This window comes from Manduca sexta, chromosome 18, assembly GCF_014839805.1.
Source record: "Manduca sexta isolate Smith_Timp_Sample1 chromosome 18, JHU_Msex_v1.0, whole genome shotgun sequence".
Classification (NCBI taxonomy): Eukaryota; Metazoa; Arthropoda; class Insecta; order Lepidoptera; family Sphingidae; genus Manduca; species Manduca sexta.
The window spans coordinates 9,422,640-9,438,157 of record NC_051132.1 but is presented as its reverse complement, the minus strand read 5'-3'; the positions used below and the strand labels follow the sequence as shown (position 1 = coordinate 9,438,157).

Below are 15,518 nucleotides of genomic sequence, written 5' to 3'. Positions count from 1 at the left end.
ACATCTTTGAAACTTGTTAAACAAGACCTTAGTATATTTACTATTGATTTATTTAACTTATCTGGTATGCAGTATTTAGTTAGAACAAAGCACTATAAATAGATCAAAGTATGTATGAACAATGTTCTGCCTCTTTAGGGTATTATTCCAGCATATAAGGGAATTCTAAGTTCCATAGTACTTAAATAATTATGCACGATTGCTCTTACAATATGTATGAGAACTTCGAGGCACAAGTAACCCTTTGAAGATCGTATCACGTCACGCGAATTAGTGTAATACAATTGAGTATCAGAGAGATAGCATCGCAGGACCGCACACACGCCTTCGTTAATTGATAGGTAATAGATTTAGACAAGAATCTATTTAGGTTCTCTTTGTCGTTTCAATTACAGTTGGATATTATTATACCGTATTAATTGATCGATACTCGAAGGTACTCAGTCCGCAGGGACCCTGAGAAAAAAGGGAATAAAAAACTGGTACATATTTCAACTTTATTTGAACGTCCTCGTCTATAGTCGCTAGCTAGTAGTGTTTAGTGATATTTATCTGAGAATTTTTGTTCGGATTCTGTATAGGTAATCGCCGAAACAAAAAAAACTTAATGTTTGTTAGTTCAAAATTACAAATAACATACGCTATTTTCTTCCGCAAGGGCTCCCAATCCCGCGGCCTATCTTTGATTTTGGTATTTGCGGGACTGAAAATTTTCAGACTTGCGGAATCTCAGTAAGTGGGATCCCGATTACAGTCATTGGGTAATATTGATATAAACAGTAAAACAAATTATATAGTCTATATTTTATTTCAGTCTTACGATTAGGATTTGGATAGGATTAGGATTACTATTTATCAATTTGGACTTTAAAAACGGTTATAGTGGCCCACGTAAATATGTCTGGAATCAGCCTATCTATAATGGCATAGCTGTGTTGATGGGCGAGAGATAATCATTAGTCGATACTTTGTCTAGATCCTACACCACTAACTTTGAAGTGTAGTGGAGTCTATCGTGCCCGAACACAAAGTAATAATAGATATCAAATACAGAAATAAAATTACGAACATGAAAAAAAACATGATACAATAGAAACAAAAACCAAAAACATTTTCATCTGAACAATTACAAAACTATTTAAGACTTTATTCAGTATTTAGTTGAAAATATTTAGGAAGAAACAAAACACGTCTAATGTTTGCCATGTGCCAAAACATCCCGCAACACGCGTGTCTGGAAATGCGGGAACCCGTAATACTTGGATATCGGTGTTAAACAATATAAAGTCCTATTAAATAATGTAATCATTCCAAAATAAAAAAAAGTTTTTCACTAGAAATTAATGTTATTTGCAAATTATACCTGACAAATTAAATAGGCCAATTATCTCACTCCAATGGTTTACGTAGTTTATAATTGTGTAGGCCCGCAATGTTATTATTCGATAAAGGCGATCCTCAAACATGTTATTTGTTGCGAGTTGTTGATGCGCGCCCAAACACAAAAATCATCTCCACTGATCTACACAAACACGAAGTTTGTAATGTTTGTAAAATTACGATAATACGAGTACAAACTTCCAGGTAGAATTCGCCACGTTGCCATTAGCACCTCATCGTTTTATAATTAATGATGAATGAATGAATGATCCCTATTAGCCATATTTTGGCCACGGCAGCCAATCTCAACAGAGATCAACCAGGTACGTAGGAGATATTATAGTGCACAACAGTGTGCGTAATACACAGGTGCACTCTCTGTTCCTTCACTCTCATAGTCCGGTGAGACGGCAATTCGACGTAACCGGAGAGAGATCAGGCGTAGGACAAACGGCTTTGCGTGCTTTCCGAGGCAGGAGATTATTTCATCGCCAACTTCGTGACTCCGGGCTGTGACTGATTAATTTTGATGAAAACCCACTTACAATTATTTTTGGCCCGACCCGGGATTCGAACCTAGAACCTCAGCACTGGAGTCGTATTCGTACCGCAAACACCTTACTACTACTACGCCACCGAGACAGCTAAGGTTCATAGTATGCAAGCGATAAACCAATAAGTAAAAGTTAAAACGCCAAATAGGTACTACTTACAATAACCTATTTTATGTATTACTCGCGTGAAAAGCTTTTCCCGCTTCAAGTTTCTAAAACACTGTATGGCCCACCTGTCAGACAACTGCGCCATGTATTTAAGAATTTCCCGAGTCATAATAAGTTTACAGAACAAATTATCGGGATAATAAGTAGCCTGTATTAATCCAGGACACGGTCTACATTTCATTCGCATCCGTTCAACTGTTTCTGTAAATATTTTCATAAAGTTTGGCATTAATAATATTAGTGAAATGTACTACTTGGTGCCCATCGAATTAGTCAAAACAATTAATAATTAATGTCTCCAGGAGCCAAGGGATAGGTAGAATTGTAGCTAGTGCATCCATTTTCTGCCATGTATATTCTGTCCCATAGTGTGATATAAGGCTAGCCTATCGCCAAATAGGCCAAAAATTCCATATTCTAAGCTGATATTAAATAGAAAAATCAAATAATACTTTGCTCGACCCGGAATTCAAATTCAAAACTATTGCAATACAACTATGTTACCGAGGCAGTTCTATACTAGAATGACCTATAATCATGAAAGTTAAATACAACTAACTTTATAACAACAATTCTATTCTTAAATCAACGGAGCCAAAACAAATGACAGTTATATAAATAAAAAGCACACCAGCCTCAGACACCAGCTATAACGATAATTTTGAGCGATGGCGTGCGGCGCTGCATCACTCATCCTGACATAACGCCTTGTCCAAACTGTTTGTAAACGTGGCTCGTCAACCGAGCTGCGATCTATCTCACGTATAGATACATACAAAGGTACACACAGATATTTATATCTTTATAATAATACTACAAGCTTTGTATTAAGTATATACTATCCATTGTTGAACACGGGCCCCTCTACACTACTTTCAAGGTTTAGGTCTTTGTCCACTAGGCCGGTTTGAATTGACAGACTTTACATACCCTTCTCTTAGGTATGTAGGTTTCCTTACGTTATTTTCCTTCGCAGTTAAAGTGATAACTAATAAACAATATATAGATAACTTCGAAAACTCAAAGGTGCGTGCGTATGGTTTTGTGCCTGCGAACGTTCTCGGCAGACCCACCTCTTCCCAACTAGGCTGTTGTGCACTTTTTTACATATCCGTCCTTGCCCACCGCAGGTATATTATACTATAGAAATGTCTTTAGATTCAAAATTAAACATTGTCTTCGTAAAAAGTCCAATCTAGATTTAATGGTAACTTTATTTTTGTTTGACGAGTGATAAATCATTTAGGGCCGCAGTACACAGACGGTTAGAGTCTGTCAATCATAAATTGCTGAAATAGACGTAAGTAATCTTAAAAAAAAACGTTTTCTATGGAGTGAAATAGCCACTCACAGCCGATTTGCTCCTAAAAGATTATTTGTCTAAAGACTTCAACTGCGCTACCGTATAATGCACGCTTTAATGTGGTATGCTGCAACAAATATAATATCACTCCCTATCTCTACTTTTCTTTATTTTAAGATTGACAGCTTTTTTACGGTCCTTTTAGTATTTCGATTGTTTTTAGCCGCCATAAATCACTTAACGTCAAATGACCTACTTGTCCATTTGCCGCCGTATGCGTCAAAAATGACACTTCAACCGGTTAGTTTCGACTACTTAAATTTTAAACCGTCCGCATGCAACCAGCCTACGCTCGAAATAAAATAATTATTTTTTACAATTCTTATTTCAGTGTACGATAAAAAAGAAGTAAAGTTTTATTATCCTTTACGCTTGCGGGAGTGGTGTGTCGCTTGTTTGCTTTTTGCCAATTTATGCTTGATCTCGTCAAGTTGCCGAAGTAACACGTGTGATGTCTTTGTGTAGTACAGAGCTGTTTAAACTGTGTTAGGACGCTATCAACGTGGCACACCTCGGGAAAATTGCATTTCTGAGAGTTACTACGACACGAAAAATGCTTGTAATAAATATGATGGACTGAAAACTTGCTCGGGGATAGATGTTATAAATGCATTTTCAAGTGGTTAATATTCATAGAATAGATAGCAAAGAGTTTGAAATATATATTGAATCAAAAATTTACCAACGGCTAATTAAACAGAGGGTTGGGCTTAGGATAAATGTTTGCAAAATGCCAAAACAAGGTGAGCTTAGGTACACGTAGAATTTTTGGAGCTATTGTATGATATTTTTTATACAACTGAGTAATAAAACGAGAAAAAAGTTCTTCTGGTAAATCGATGTAGGATTTAAATATTGTCGTTTATTTTACAACAATACAACAGTTATTAATTGATGAGCGCCGCCGCGTGGGTCGTGCTCAAATCACAGCGCCTTTATCGGTGCTTATCATGTATGAAGTGCTGGAGTGCGCCGGTGGCAGCGGCAGCGCGCTGTGGTGGAACTATCGCGCGATACTCTATCGCGACATGGCCCAGACGCTAATAAGCGCAGGAGAGCGCGACGATTCCCCTCCCTCCCTGCTATTACTAAGTACTTTGGAAACGATTGCTCATTTAAGTAAGGAAGTAAGGTCCAATACCGCCAGCAAGAATTTACGCATTATCAAATAAGGTAACGTTTACGTATTTCTAAATAGTTGTTTAACAATATTATATGTAAAAAAAGAATTCGGACTTCCGATTCCCCTATATTTTAAGTTGACGTTTCGATGTTTACACGCGCGCAATATTCACGGAATTTTAGATTGTGACATGACGTACAGACGTGTAGAAAATTTACATAGCGAATTAACTCACCTAAAAGAGCTAACTTCATATCCTCATACTGCAGTGGCAACTATAGAGGTTGGCGTACGGGACAACCGCATAGAACTTCGTGATTCAGTGGCCTCACGGTTGCTAGTGGCCCAAACGAAAAAAATAAAAGATTTCTCTTATTCGGCTAAAAAAGCTAAATAGGGTAAAAATGCGTCGCAAATATGTGGCCCCCAGAGCCTCACATTAGTTTAGACTGCCTCTATTGTACTGAATATTAGACGATTGCAATAGCATCGGGAGGTCAGAGTTAGACCTGAGCAGCATTACTCAATTCATGTGATAATCTTACAGTTACTCCAGAATCGCTTTCCATATTCTGCAATCTATTGACTACAGACATATTTTAACTTTTTTGACGTTTTGCATTGGTAAATATAGCGAAATAATAGAACAGAATATGACGTCCTACGTGATAAATCCACAGTCTGTAACTATGTATATTTTTATACGCAACAGTAAAAATAAAAAGATTACAGGACACCGACCGACAAATTTCAGACTAAGCAATGGCAGAAAAACAGTTCAAAGAGGATCTTAACCCATAGCCCTTAATATTCGTAGCATATTATAAATCGTAGCTGTGATCTATCTGTGACGTAGTAATCGACGTAGCAGAATAAAAAAATAACAAAAAATTGTAACTTCCGTGTAATTAGTCTTGCGCAAACATCAAATAAACATCAAATCGCCGCCTCTTCGATTAGAAAATAATTGTTTTATGCGACAATATAGAGACGCGGCCCGCTACAGCTCGCCGCCGTACACACCGCGCGGATTGCGCCTTCTGTGGAGAAGCTCTATTCCTTTATTCTAATAGTATAGTGACAAGTTTTCCTACCTGACCTGAGACGATCTTTTTATAGCTCAAATAAACCAGACAGTAAACAAGTGTTCGACGCCAGCTACAATCGCGGCCTACAATTAAAAAGACTATCAGAATTATAATTACATAATTATTAAATTAAAATAAGTATGAAATTAAGTACATACTTACGTACTATAATACTTCGTAAGTACATAATTATGCAAGCGTGTATACCGTACACAAACTTTATTAAAAATTATATTATGTTTTAGCTATTTTTATAAGGGTATCTAAAAATGCGGATAAAATCGTAGCAACGGCTGACCTCGTCCACCTTCTCTCTACTTCTGTGTAATATGGAAACACCTTATTCATACTGATAGGAAGCTCCGATTATCATTATTTTATAATTTTTATTCCGCCGTATTGTCAGTGTATAAGGCGGCCGATCACAATATAGACAAACCCTTATCTGTATTATTTGCACAGAGCTCAAGCCCGAGGCTGTTTGCGGACGTCTCGAGCCGCGCCGCCGGCCACGCGACTACTCCGAATACGCCTGCCTCCCGTACACCTGCCCTTAGCACCTCAGCACTGACCCCGCACCTTTACTTTTATTATTTTTCTATTTAAACCAATTTACGGTTAAATAGATCCCTTAAAGTTTTCAGATTTATATTAAAACGTTTCCCGCTACAAAAGTCCCTAATTTAATGTAGCTATGTATAGGGCAACCTGTACGATGGCGGCGCCATCTGCTTAAATCTTGTTTAAAAAATTAAATGTTTACTCCGGTAGCTAATTACCAAATCAAAATTAACCTATATATGTTAATTCAGTGCCAAATTTCTTGCAAATCTGTCCAGCGATTTCCGTGAAAACATCTAAATATTTATACAAACATTCAATTTATAATATCAAAACGATAAAAATAGCAAGATTGATATTTAAATATCAATTAAAACTCATGGTTAAGTCCTCCATTGGCCGCTACTACTATAACGCATTAAATAAATTGCCCTCGCCTATTAATGGACTCTTTATAACATTTCAATAGAGTATGCATGTTGTCAATCAATTCCCCTTACTGCTAATAATGTCACTAAGCTCCCATGAAAGCTAGCGATGCTTTATCAGTACTATGCTGGCTTCACCTCATCATTGCACCCTTCAAATGGTATTCTCAGAATTAAATCTCATTAGTAAAGCATAAATTAAAATGTCATCCCATTGAGCGGCCTTCATTAGCCGGAACGCGGCGCATTCATCGCGAAGCCGCGAAATGCTCAAATAAATTTCCGCAAAAAGTGTCGCTACAGTGCTTCACATGAGATCGGTGTACTGAACTAGGGTTCTCATAACGCGATGATTTTTCTATATACCATCGTATGAAGCTAACAGTGGCAGAGTCCATATAACCCGATTCCTGCCAGTTTCCCTTTCGTAATTTATGTAAAAATTAATTATAATTAGAACTATTTGCAGGCCGCATATGCATATTAGTACCTATATATTGTGTTGGGTTACCTTTGGAAAACTTTACCCTTCGCTAAAGTTAACTTCACTGAGGACATGGTGTTAAGTATCTCAATGTGATCTAAATGTAATATCGACCACGCAAAGCTTATTATGTAACAATAATCAATCATAGGCTAATTTTGGAACTTCGGGATAACAATAAAAAAAATGAATAGATCATTCAGTTTTCAGAATTATACCAGTTATAAAAAAGTGCGTCCAAACAAATGGCTTTACATATTTTCAATCGATATAATTTTCTTTTTAAATAATTGACTCTATAAAAACTTCGGCCAACTCAATTCAATATCTAAAGTGTTTTTCTTAGTTCCAGAAGTAATTTAACTAAATTAGTAATCAGGTAGTAGAAGTAATGAATTTCTTAAAGACAACTCAACCTGTACCTAATGTAGCCTCACATCATACCTATTTTTATTCAAAAATCCATATTTCCCATACCTACTAAATTTCCAATGTTTCTTTGTTAAAAATAATGCTAGATTGATGAATTAAAGATTCTCTTAAACCTAAGAATTGTATTGTATAATTTCGTATGAGAATTTTATATCATTTATTGTGAGATCGAACAATAACATTTGGGTGGTATTACTGTTCTGCAACATCATTAGCTTCTATTCACGGTTACACTCGCGTAGAAGTCTGTCCCTGGAAGTAAAATTAGTGTAAAGCTTTATGAATATTAGATAATAATATAGCTTTCTAATATTCAAGATTTTTTTGGAATCAGAGTAGTTTCACAGTTTAGGTCCTTTAATAATATCAAACATATAGAGTTAAAATATACGTATAGGATCTTAACGATGAATATTGAGGTACGTGCGGTTTTATAAAACTAATTAATGTTTCACTCTGGAGTGAAGTATATTTTGTTAAAGTAAAAAAGGGTTTCCTAAACTGTAATGCTCGAAAGATCTGTTTTGTAGCCCATGTGAACGAGGGCAGTTTGAATGATAACACGTGCAATAATTTGTATTAAATGCGATGTATTATTGGAAATAGAGATAAGGTTTAAAAATTAGATGACATATTATTATCCCGGTATTTTATTTTAAATGATATCTATGTTAAATCATTCTGTCACACGCCTTACATCCCTAATAAGTAGATAAAGGCGCAACTAGTGCTCCCACTTATGCCCATATGTATTCCTTCCAATGATGTGATGAGGGCGATCTTGTCGCCATCCCTCCTTGCATCGATTCCCCAATCCTGGGAGTCGTGAGTCATCAGGGAAACAGTCTTTCGCGCACGATGTTATGCCATCTGCCATCTGGTTCGGTTTTTGGCAACACGAAACTTGTCGCCATATCATACCCAAATTCCTGACCAGTAAATGTGCCCTGTATTCCAAATCCCGGGCTAGTACTGAATACTAAAACCCATTATAATTTTCTTGACCCAGATATCTAAACTCGAGTTTTCAGTACAGCAGTCGTACTGCAATGCATTACAAATTAATGAATTAAGATAATTTAAAAATCATGTAATAAAATAACTAATGAATTCGCCGCCACGCGCCGCACTGTAAAGTTGATGTTTACATGACCCCTGTAAAGTTAAGGAGCCGTGGAACAAGAATATGGTACATCACAAAATTAAAGCTGAATTTAAAAAATCATTTTTATGAAGTAACGTTCCTCTGAGTCACCAAGTCAGTTACCAAGTAAAGGGGTGTTTCCCTAATTTTGGAAGATTTTGACGCTGAGGGGGAAATTTGGGTGGATTTTGGGGATAAGAAATTAACTGGTCTAGAGCGGTAAAACATTGTATAACTTGTAAAAGGTACCTTTTAGATGATGAAACTATATTTTGGGAGTTACTTTACTCAGTTGGTAGGTATTACAAAACAGACAGTAAATGTTTGTTTTGAGTGCATTTTAAAACGCGTGTGATGCATCTTAACGTGCGCAGGAATGACTGATCATTGAAACAAGGTTACATGATAACTATTTTATTTTGTGGTTGTAGAATGTATGATATTATCCTAGCGCAATGGGTGCTTATGTTGTTAGATAACAACATAAAGTACAGTTAGCCACAAAAGGAGCTAAACAAATAAAAAACTCATAATGCTTCTAGACATTTATCGAAATATTATTTTTTCTTTATTTAAAATATATTTAAGAAGAAGAAATTTAATTAAGTAGAGAAGTAACGATATTTGATTTTACAAAATTTAAAATTTTCCAGTCTATTTTTGTGGCCGTCTGTTCATCGATACAGTCTCATACAACCATTGCACATCTAACGGAAGCATATTAACTTGGAAAGTACTTTAAGTACCTATTTTATTTGTCAGACAGTTGGTTTACCCAGAGGTATTAAAAAAGGGGGTAGTCTCATCATAATTTATAATATAGTAGCTTTCCTTGCAACTTCGTCACCATGAAAGAGATTTTCCGATATTAAAATTTGCCTATATACTTCCTAGGGTCTCAAACTATGTCCATACACCAAATTTGATCGACATCCGTTTGGCAGTTCTTGAGTTAATCATGGTCAAGAAGGTAGAAAGACTTACGGGGCTTTATATACAATTTGTAAGAATTAGGTACCTTATATTACCCAATATATTAATGACTACATTATTATAATACTTTTTACGTGAACGTAAACCTTTTTTAATAAATGACACAACTCAAATACTCTACTATTTAAGTTTACAAGAAAGTATGTAACAAATCTATGGAGTATAGATACTTTAAAAACTGCTCTAACAACTTTGTTTTTATAAATATTGTTACTAGTGTAGTATTGTAAACCTTCTATACACTTAAGTCTTTAACTAAAAATATTTGTCTTCCATATCGAGATAACATAACACGGCTTACGCATGAAAGAGTAAAATGAAAATATAATTATCTATTTTAATGTTTCTCTCCTCGATTATACCTATGAATATGTATTCAATTTAATAGTACCTAACTGGCGAATTTTATTATTTCCTATGAATATGAAATGGACAGTTACTCCAACATAATTTCTTACCAATATAGATTTACTAACTAGCTAGCTAGCTTTACTAGTAGATACAAGAAAAGGCTTCTTGTGCATTAAAGAGAGCGTAAATAAAAAGTTCTGTCACATTTAATATTAGTATCATAGTTAGTAGAAATTATTTAAAAAGAATTTAATGAGTTTTTTTGTATAAGGGATGTTAATAAAACGCATGAGTGTTCGGTACCCGTGGGTCCGGTTTTATTGAAACGTATCACGTGGTCAAACCACACAACCACAAATTTTCTTATATTATATAATATATCCAACTAACAACTTATACATTATATTCAGCAGACTGGAGTGTGGAGAGTGCGGTCTCAGACTGCGCCACGTTGTTGGCGACCGGCGAGAAGTATGATTATGTATGTATGTATGTGAATAGGTATACATATATGTATGTGCGTGCAGTCACGTGGCGAGCCCCAGCCATCTGCACGCCGCGTGTCCGGCGCACATGTTCAGTCTTGAAGATGTAGAGATTAAACCGATGACGTGGCGCTTTTAGTGTGTCGCAGGGGAGCTGACGTGACGTCACGCCAGCAGGACAGTCGGTGGTGCAGGAGTCGTCGAGGGAAGTGCCGAGTGCGGGCGCGTCTAGTCGCTCTCACCGGGGAGGGACTCCTCGTCACTACTCCTGCAACATTCGCAACCCATTACAGCCTTTTGTAGCCTGATACACAAGGAGAATGAAGAAAACATAGAATCAATGAACAAATAAAAAGAGGCGTCAGTTTATTTGGAATTACGATGTATAAAATAATGCAAATTTGTTGTTGTAGGGCGGCGACACTTAAGATTTTAATGTTATAATGTTGATTCTACACGGTCATCTTGTAAAACTTGCTATTTCTGAAGGAGCATAAAGAGATATGGCTACATTAAAAACAGTTTTGAATCTCACCTTCGCTCAACGCGTGGATGATCGCGATACGCACACCGATAGAGCGAGTACACGCCGGTGTACTCACAGACGAGGTCGCGCGAGCCCGCCCAGCCCGCCGCCCAGCCCGCCGCGCCGCTCGGAGCCTCTGACCGCTTGCCATACCGGCTGCCCATGAAGAACCTACACCATGGGAACCATTAGCAATACTAATAACGTTATAGAGTCATCTTCCAGACTCCTGACACATATAATTATTGCTATAGACCCCTTTTTTTTTTTTTTTTTTTTTTTTTTTACGTAGGTAAATCGTCAGTTGACTATCTCCCGCCTTGGGATGGGCGGGATAGCGTGTCAGACTTTTACTGACTAAGAACCTACGGGGGTCCCATCCTTTGCCTTATGTGCCTAGGTCCAAGATCCGGTGGCATTGAGACTTAGGCAGGCACCGCACGGCCCCAAAGGGCCCCGCAAATTATGCTGACACTGCTCTTCGAGGCGCGCGTGGAACACTACACGCCGTACACACGGGCCGTTGGGGTGTTTCGGGCGACGAGCTACCCAATGCTCGTCACCCGACGGTCCGCGCCTACGGAGACCGACGATCCTCAGCAGACGTTCGACGCCCGCGTCTTGTGCGTCTGCCGTGGCGGATGGGACGTTGGGCGCTTTGGCGCCGTTTCCGTTCCGCCACCTCCTTTGCGAGCATCACGTCCTCGCAGAAGGAGGTGACTGCGTCTCTCCCTTCGCCCCGGAGCATGGCTTCTACCAGGCCCCGACGCGAGAGGTCTCACCACCGATGGCCGTTGTGAGAACACGGCGGTGCTCAGCCAAGCTGGGCACACCTCCACCGTATGCTCCACCGTGTCCTCCGGCCGATCCGCACAGTAAAACACGCGGGCGTATCCTCCACCCGGATCCGATACAGGTACCTGCCGAAGCAGCCGTGACCGGTCAGTACCTGCGTCGTCCGGAATGAGAGGACGCCGTGACGTCTCGTCAGCCACACCTCGAAGAGGGGACTTACCGCGCTATCGTGGCGTGCCCTGGCTATAGACCCCTTAATTGCATTTTTTAATCAATATTAGAGTTTCTGTTAAATTTGGTACATGTTGATGTTGTTTATAGTTATGCTGTCAGGATTTTCACGTGTTTAAAATATTACTTTAATAGTTATTCTTATTTCAACTACACATCCTCTTGGACAGATTCGCGGGTTTGGAAATATGATTATCAAGGGGATAACTGGATGCTTAGAGCTCTCACCTGTCATTCCTTGGCGCTACGAGTCGGTGCGGCGAGCGCCCATATCGGGAGCCCATCACGAACGGCGCCGGTGACACTGCACAAAGCATTACCTTACAACAATCTTAACAAAACCCAATATACAGTAGGTACTAAGTAGGTACTTATAGAGTACTGGCTGTACTGGTAACATCCAAATGTAATGAACCGTTTCTGCGTTTATTTCTTGAAAATATTGGTACATCAAGCGTATACTCATTTCGCATATGAATGAGTTAAAAATAAAGTAGAAACGAATTGCATAATTTGTCCTATATGAGTGTGAGACGCATTCCGCGTTTCCGTGAAACAAACTAGAATGTATCAAACGGACTCTCGTGTCGTGGTTTTTTACATTCTATGAAGGCAGTATAATTCTGACGACTGTCTTGAGATGCGACACCTGTCGTGGTAATAATATTAGACTTGTAATGTCGTGATCATTAGAAGCAGATTAATTAAGATGTACTAACTCTCAGCGCGTTTGTCAGCGCAAACGACGCTCAGCAACGCCGCCGTAAACGCCAGCGCCAGCGCCACCACCCACAGACTCGCTCGCATGCTGACCACTCAGCAACAGGACAGTTAACTCCTATCTCGGACCGGGTACTGTGTCTCCACACTAAACTTTCGATGTGCTCGTTCCACCTGGTGATCACCTCTCGACCTACAAGTAAATGTTCGGTTAAATACTGCTTAGTACAAAGTTTTATTGCTACGACTGGTGCTGTTTTAACAATTTCTGTTTAATCTAACTTGTCAATAAGAAACATCTAAGAAAATGTTATACTAGTTTACTAGTATGATAATTTAATCACTCCTTTAAAGTCCGACAGTAATTTTCCTACAAACAAAAGCCGACGGGCGGAATATCACAATATCCGCCGGACGCGGTCCACGCTGTGAGGCGTCCGCCCTCACCGGTAATCAACTCACTGCGGCTTTGTTACGGTGCAATAAAAACACTAACGCCACGAGCCACCTGTGGCTCTGAAGGAGTCTCGTCGTGTTTTCAGTACAAACAGTCTCTGGCACGAGCGCGCCTTTAATAAGCTGCCGCCCGCGCCTGTACGTGCCGCCCTGCAGGGGAAGACGTGTAGACGACGCCTAGTGTAAGGGACTACCGCTAATGAGCAATTAATTAATCTTTAATTGTAAAATAGACTTGTTGAGTACCCGAAAAAAAATTGTGTAAAAATTTGCAATAAAAGATATTAAGATATTTTAATTATACGGTTAAATGACTATATTATATATTTCTCATGTATTCTCTACTAACAATAATTATGAATGTAAGGAATGCTTTTATGCGATTAATAGTAGCGTCACACGTCATACATCGTGTACAAAAGATATCAACGCGCTCGAACCGTAAAACACAAAGTATTTTTAATGTTACTTCTTCGTTTAAAATAGTGTCTGCCTATCTATTTTATAACGTAATGCGCCACTGGTCATTATTTTAAAAAATCTGAAAAAATTTAAAATTATGAACGTAATAAATCTCTTGGAAGTAAATCAATTAGTGGATATTAATACGTATAAATAATACCTTCACGGGAAGAAAACGTCAGATTATCTTATGTTATGATACATCCATGCGTATAGTTATTTAAAAAAAAAATAAGTTTTGACTACTGCGCTTTTCATTTCTACACATTTCATTCACAAATCACTCGTCCATACCATTGATAGAACTCTCTGACCTCTGTAAAAACTAATATAACTTTCCATCATTTTGTTAAACAAATTTACCATTTATATAATTAATACGTTAGATTTTAGTTTACTAAATATGAACACCACCGAAAAAACCTACCTATATTGTATGTAAAAACGAAATGATTATATATTTAGACCTCTACTAAAGAAAACCGAATTTGGTACATATGCTAATATACTCGTAATTATGTAAACATTGATAATGACTTATTATATACGGTGGTATTTAATTCTCTATTTTCCTGAAACTAAGGCGTCAATACATGATATAAAATAATTCTTTAGCATTCAGAAAGCAAAATAAAATTTAAAAATTACAAGTCTGACTATTTCTATCATGTGAAATTTACTTCAAGTCACTTTTTATATATTTTTAAAATTATTGTATGTCATTGACTGAGTACATAACTTTCAAGAAAACAGTGTTTACCCTATATGTTATCGATATAACTAGATAGTGTACCTGTGTAAGCGTCGTTGGGTTCAGGTGTCGCGCGGTGCGTGCTCGGCGTCGCGGCGCGTCGGTGACTCGCGCCGCCCGCCGCGCCGCCAGCTTTTATAGCGGCCACGGCGGCGCCCACATCGCGCCGCCCTAACCGAACGGACAACATTACCAAGAGTTAGACTGTATGACGTTAGAGGTACCCTACCTCGTTATATACTAAAAACAATTATGCAGTATGTTTTCGGATATCATTATTATTAAATAATTGAAACAAAATAATTAAATTCGGAAAGAAATCTTAACATATAAAGACAACATAAATAAAATAACTTATTTCGATTATAGGTGAAATTTGGCTTCTAATTAAATTTGGCTTTGCTCTTTTCAAGCCGGAGCCAAAAATATTTGTTTAATAACTAGTATTCGTACTCGATTATGACAAATATAATTGTTATTTATAGTAATAACAATTATATTTGTCATAATCGAAAAGGGATGAGTGCAATTTTGTCAGACAAAGTGGGGGCACAAAGTTAACTACTCTGTGACATCATGCACATTTCGGTGCAGAGCATAGACGTCACTCGCTTGTAAGCTCGCTCAACTGACCACTGATAAGCGATACAAGTGTAATTTTGTCAATCGGGGAACATGAACGGTAAAGCTTTGGCCACATGGAATACGATGCCCAAAATTATAATATTATATTTTTCGTAAAGGAACAGCCAGCCAGTTTTCTAATTGAACATCCAAATACGTTACCGACGGTAAGTATATACGTTTTATGTTGATTTACAGTATGCCTACATATTATGTCATTGTCGGTGGACTTGCATTACATTTGCTTTTAGTAACAGCCCCTAAAATAGTACGTAATCATTAATTTATATTCATTACTTCTACCAGCTTTTGCTCGTGGGTTCGCCTGCTGAGTGGATACGTAATAAAAGTACCACTATAACACACTATATATTTCTATCCACTATTTATTTCCCCTGG

At 37.9% G+C, this 15,518-nt stretch overlaps 1 protein-coding gene across 1 annotated transcript; it reads right to left on the bottom strand.

Moving 5' to 3' along the window:
* Positions 1-10,362: 10,362 nt before the first annotated feature.
* LOC115439774 (RYamide neuropeptides) lies at positions 10,363-14,647 on the bottom strand. Its single transcript, XM_030163760.2, has 5 exons — positions 14,538-14,647; positions 12,826-13,019; positions 12,335-12,410; positions 11,090-11,251; positions 10,363-10,822 (listed from the first exon to the last, which is right to left on the bottom strand). The coding sequence occupies exons 2-5, from the start codon at positions 12,911-12,913 to the stop codon at positions 10,783-10,785; spliced, it is 366 nt and encodes a 121-aa protein (XP_030019620.1). The 5' UTR covers positions 12,914-13,019; positions 14,538-14,647; the 3' UTR covers positions 10,363-10,782.
* Between the last annotated feature and the right edge of the window lie 871 nt (positions 14,648-15,518).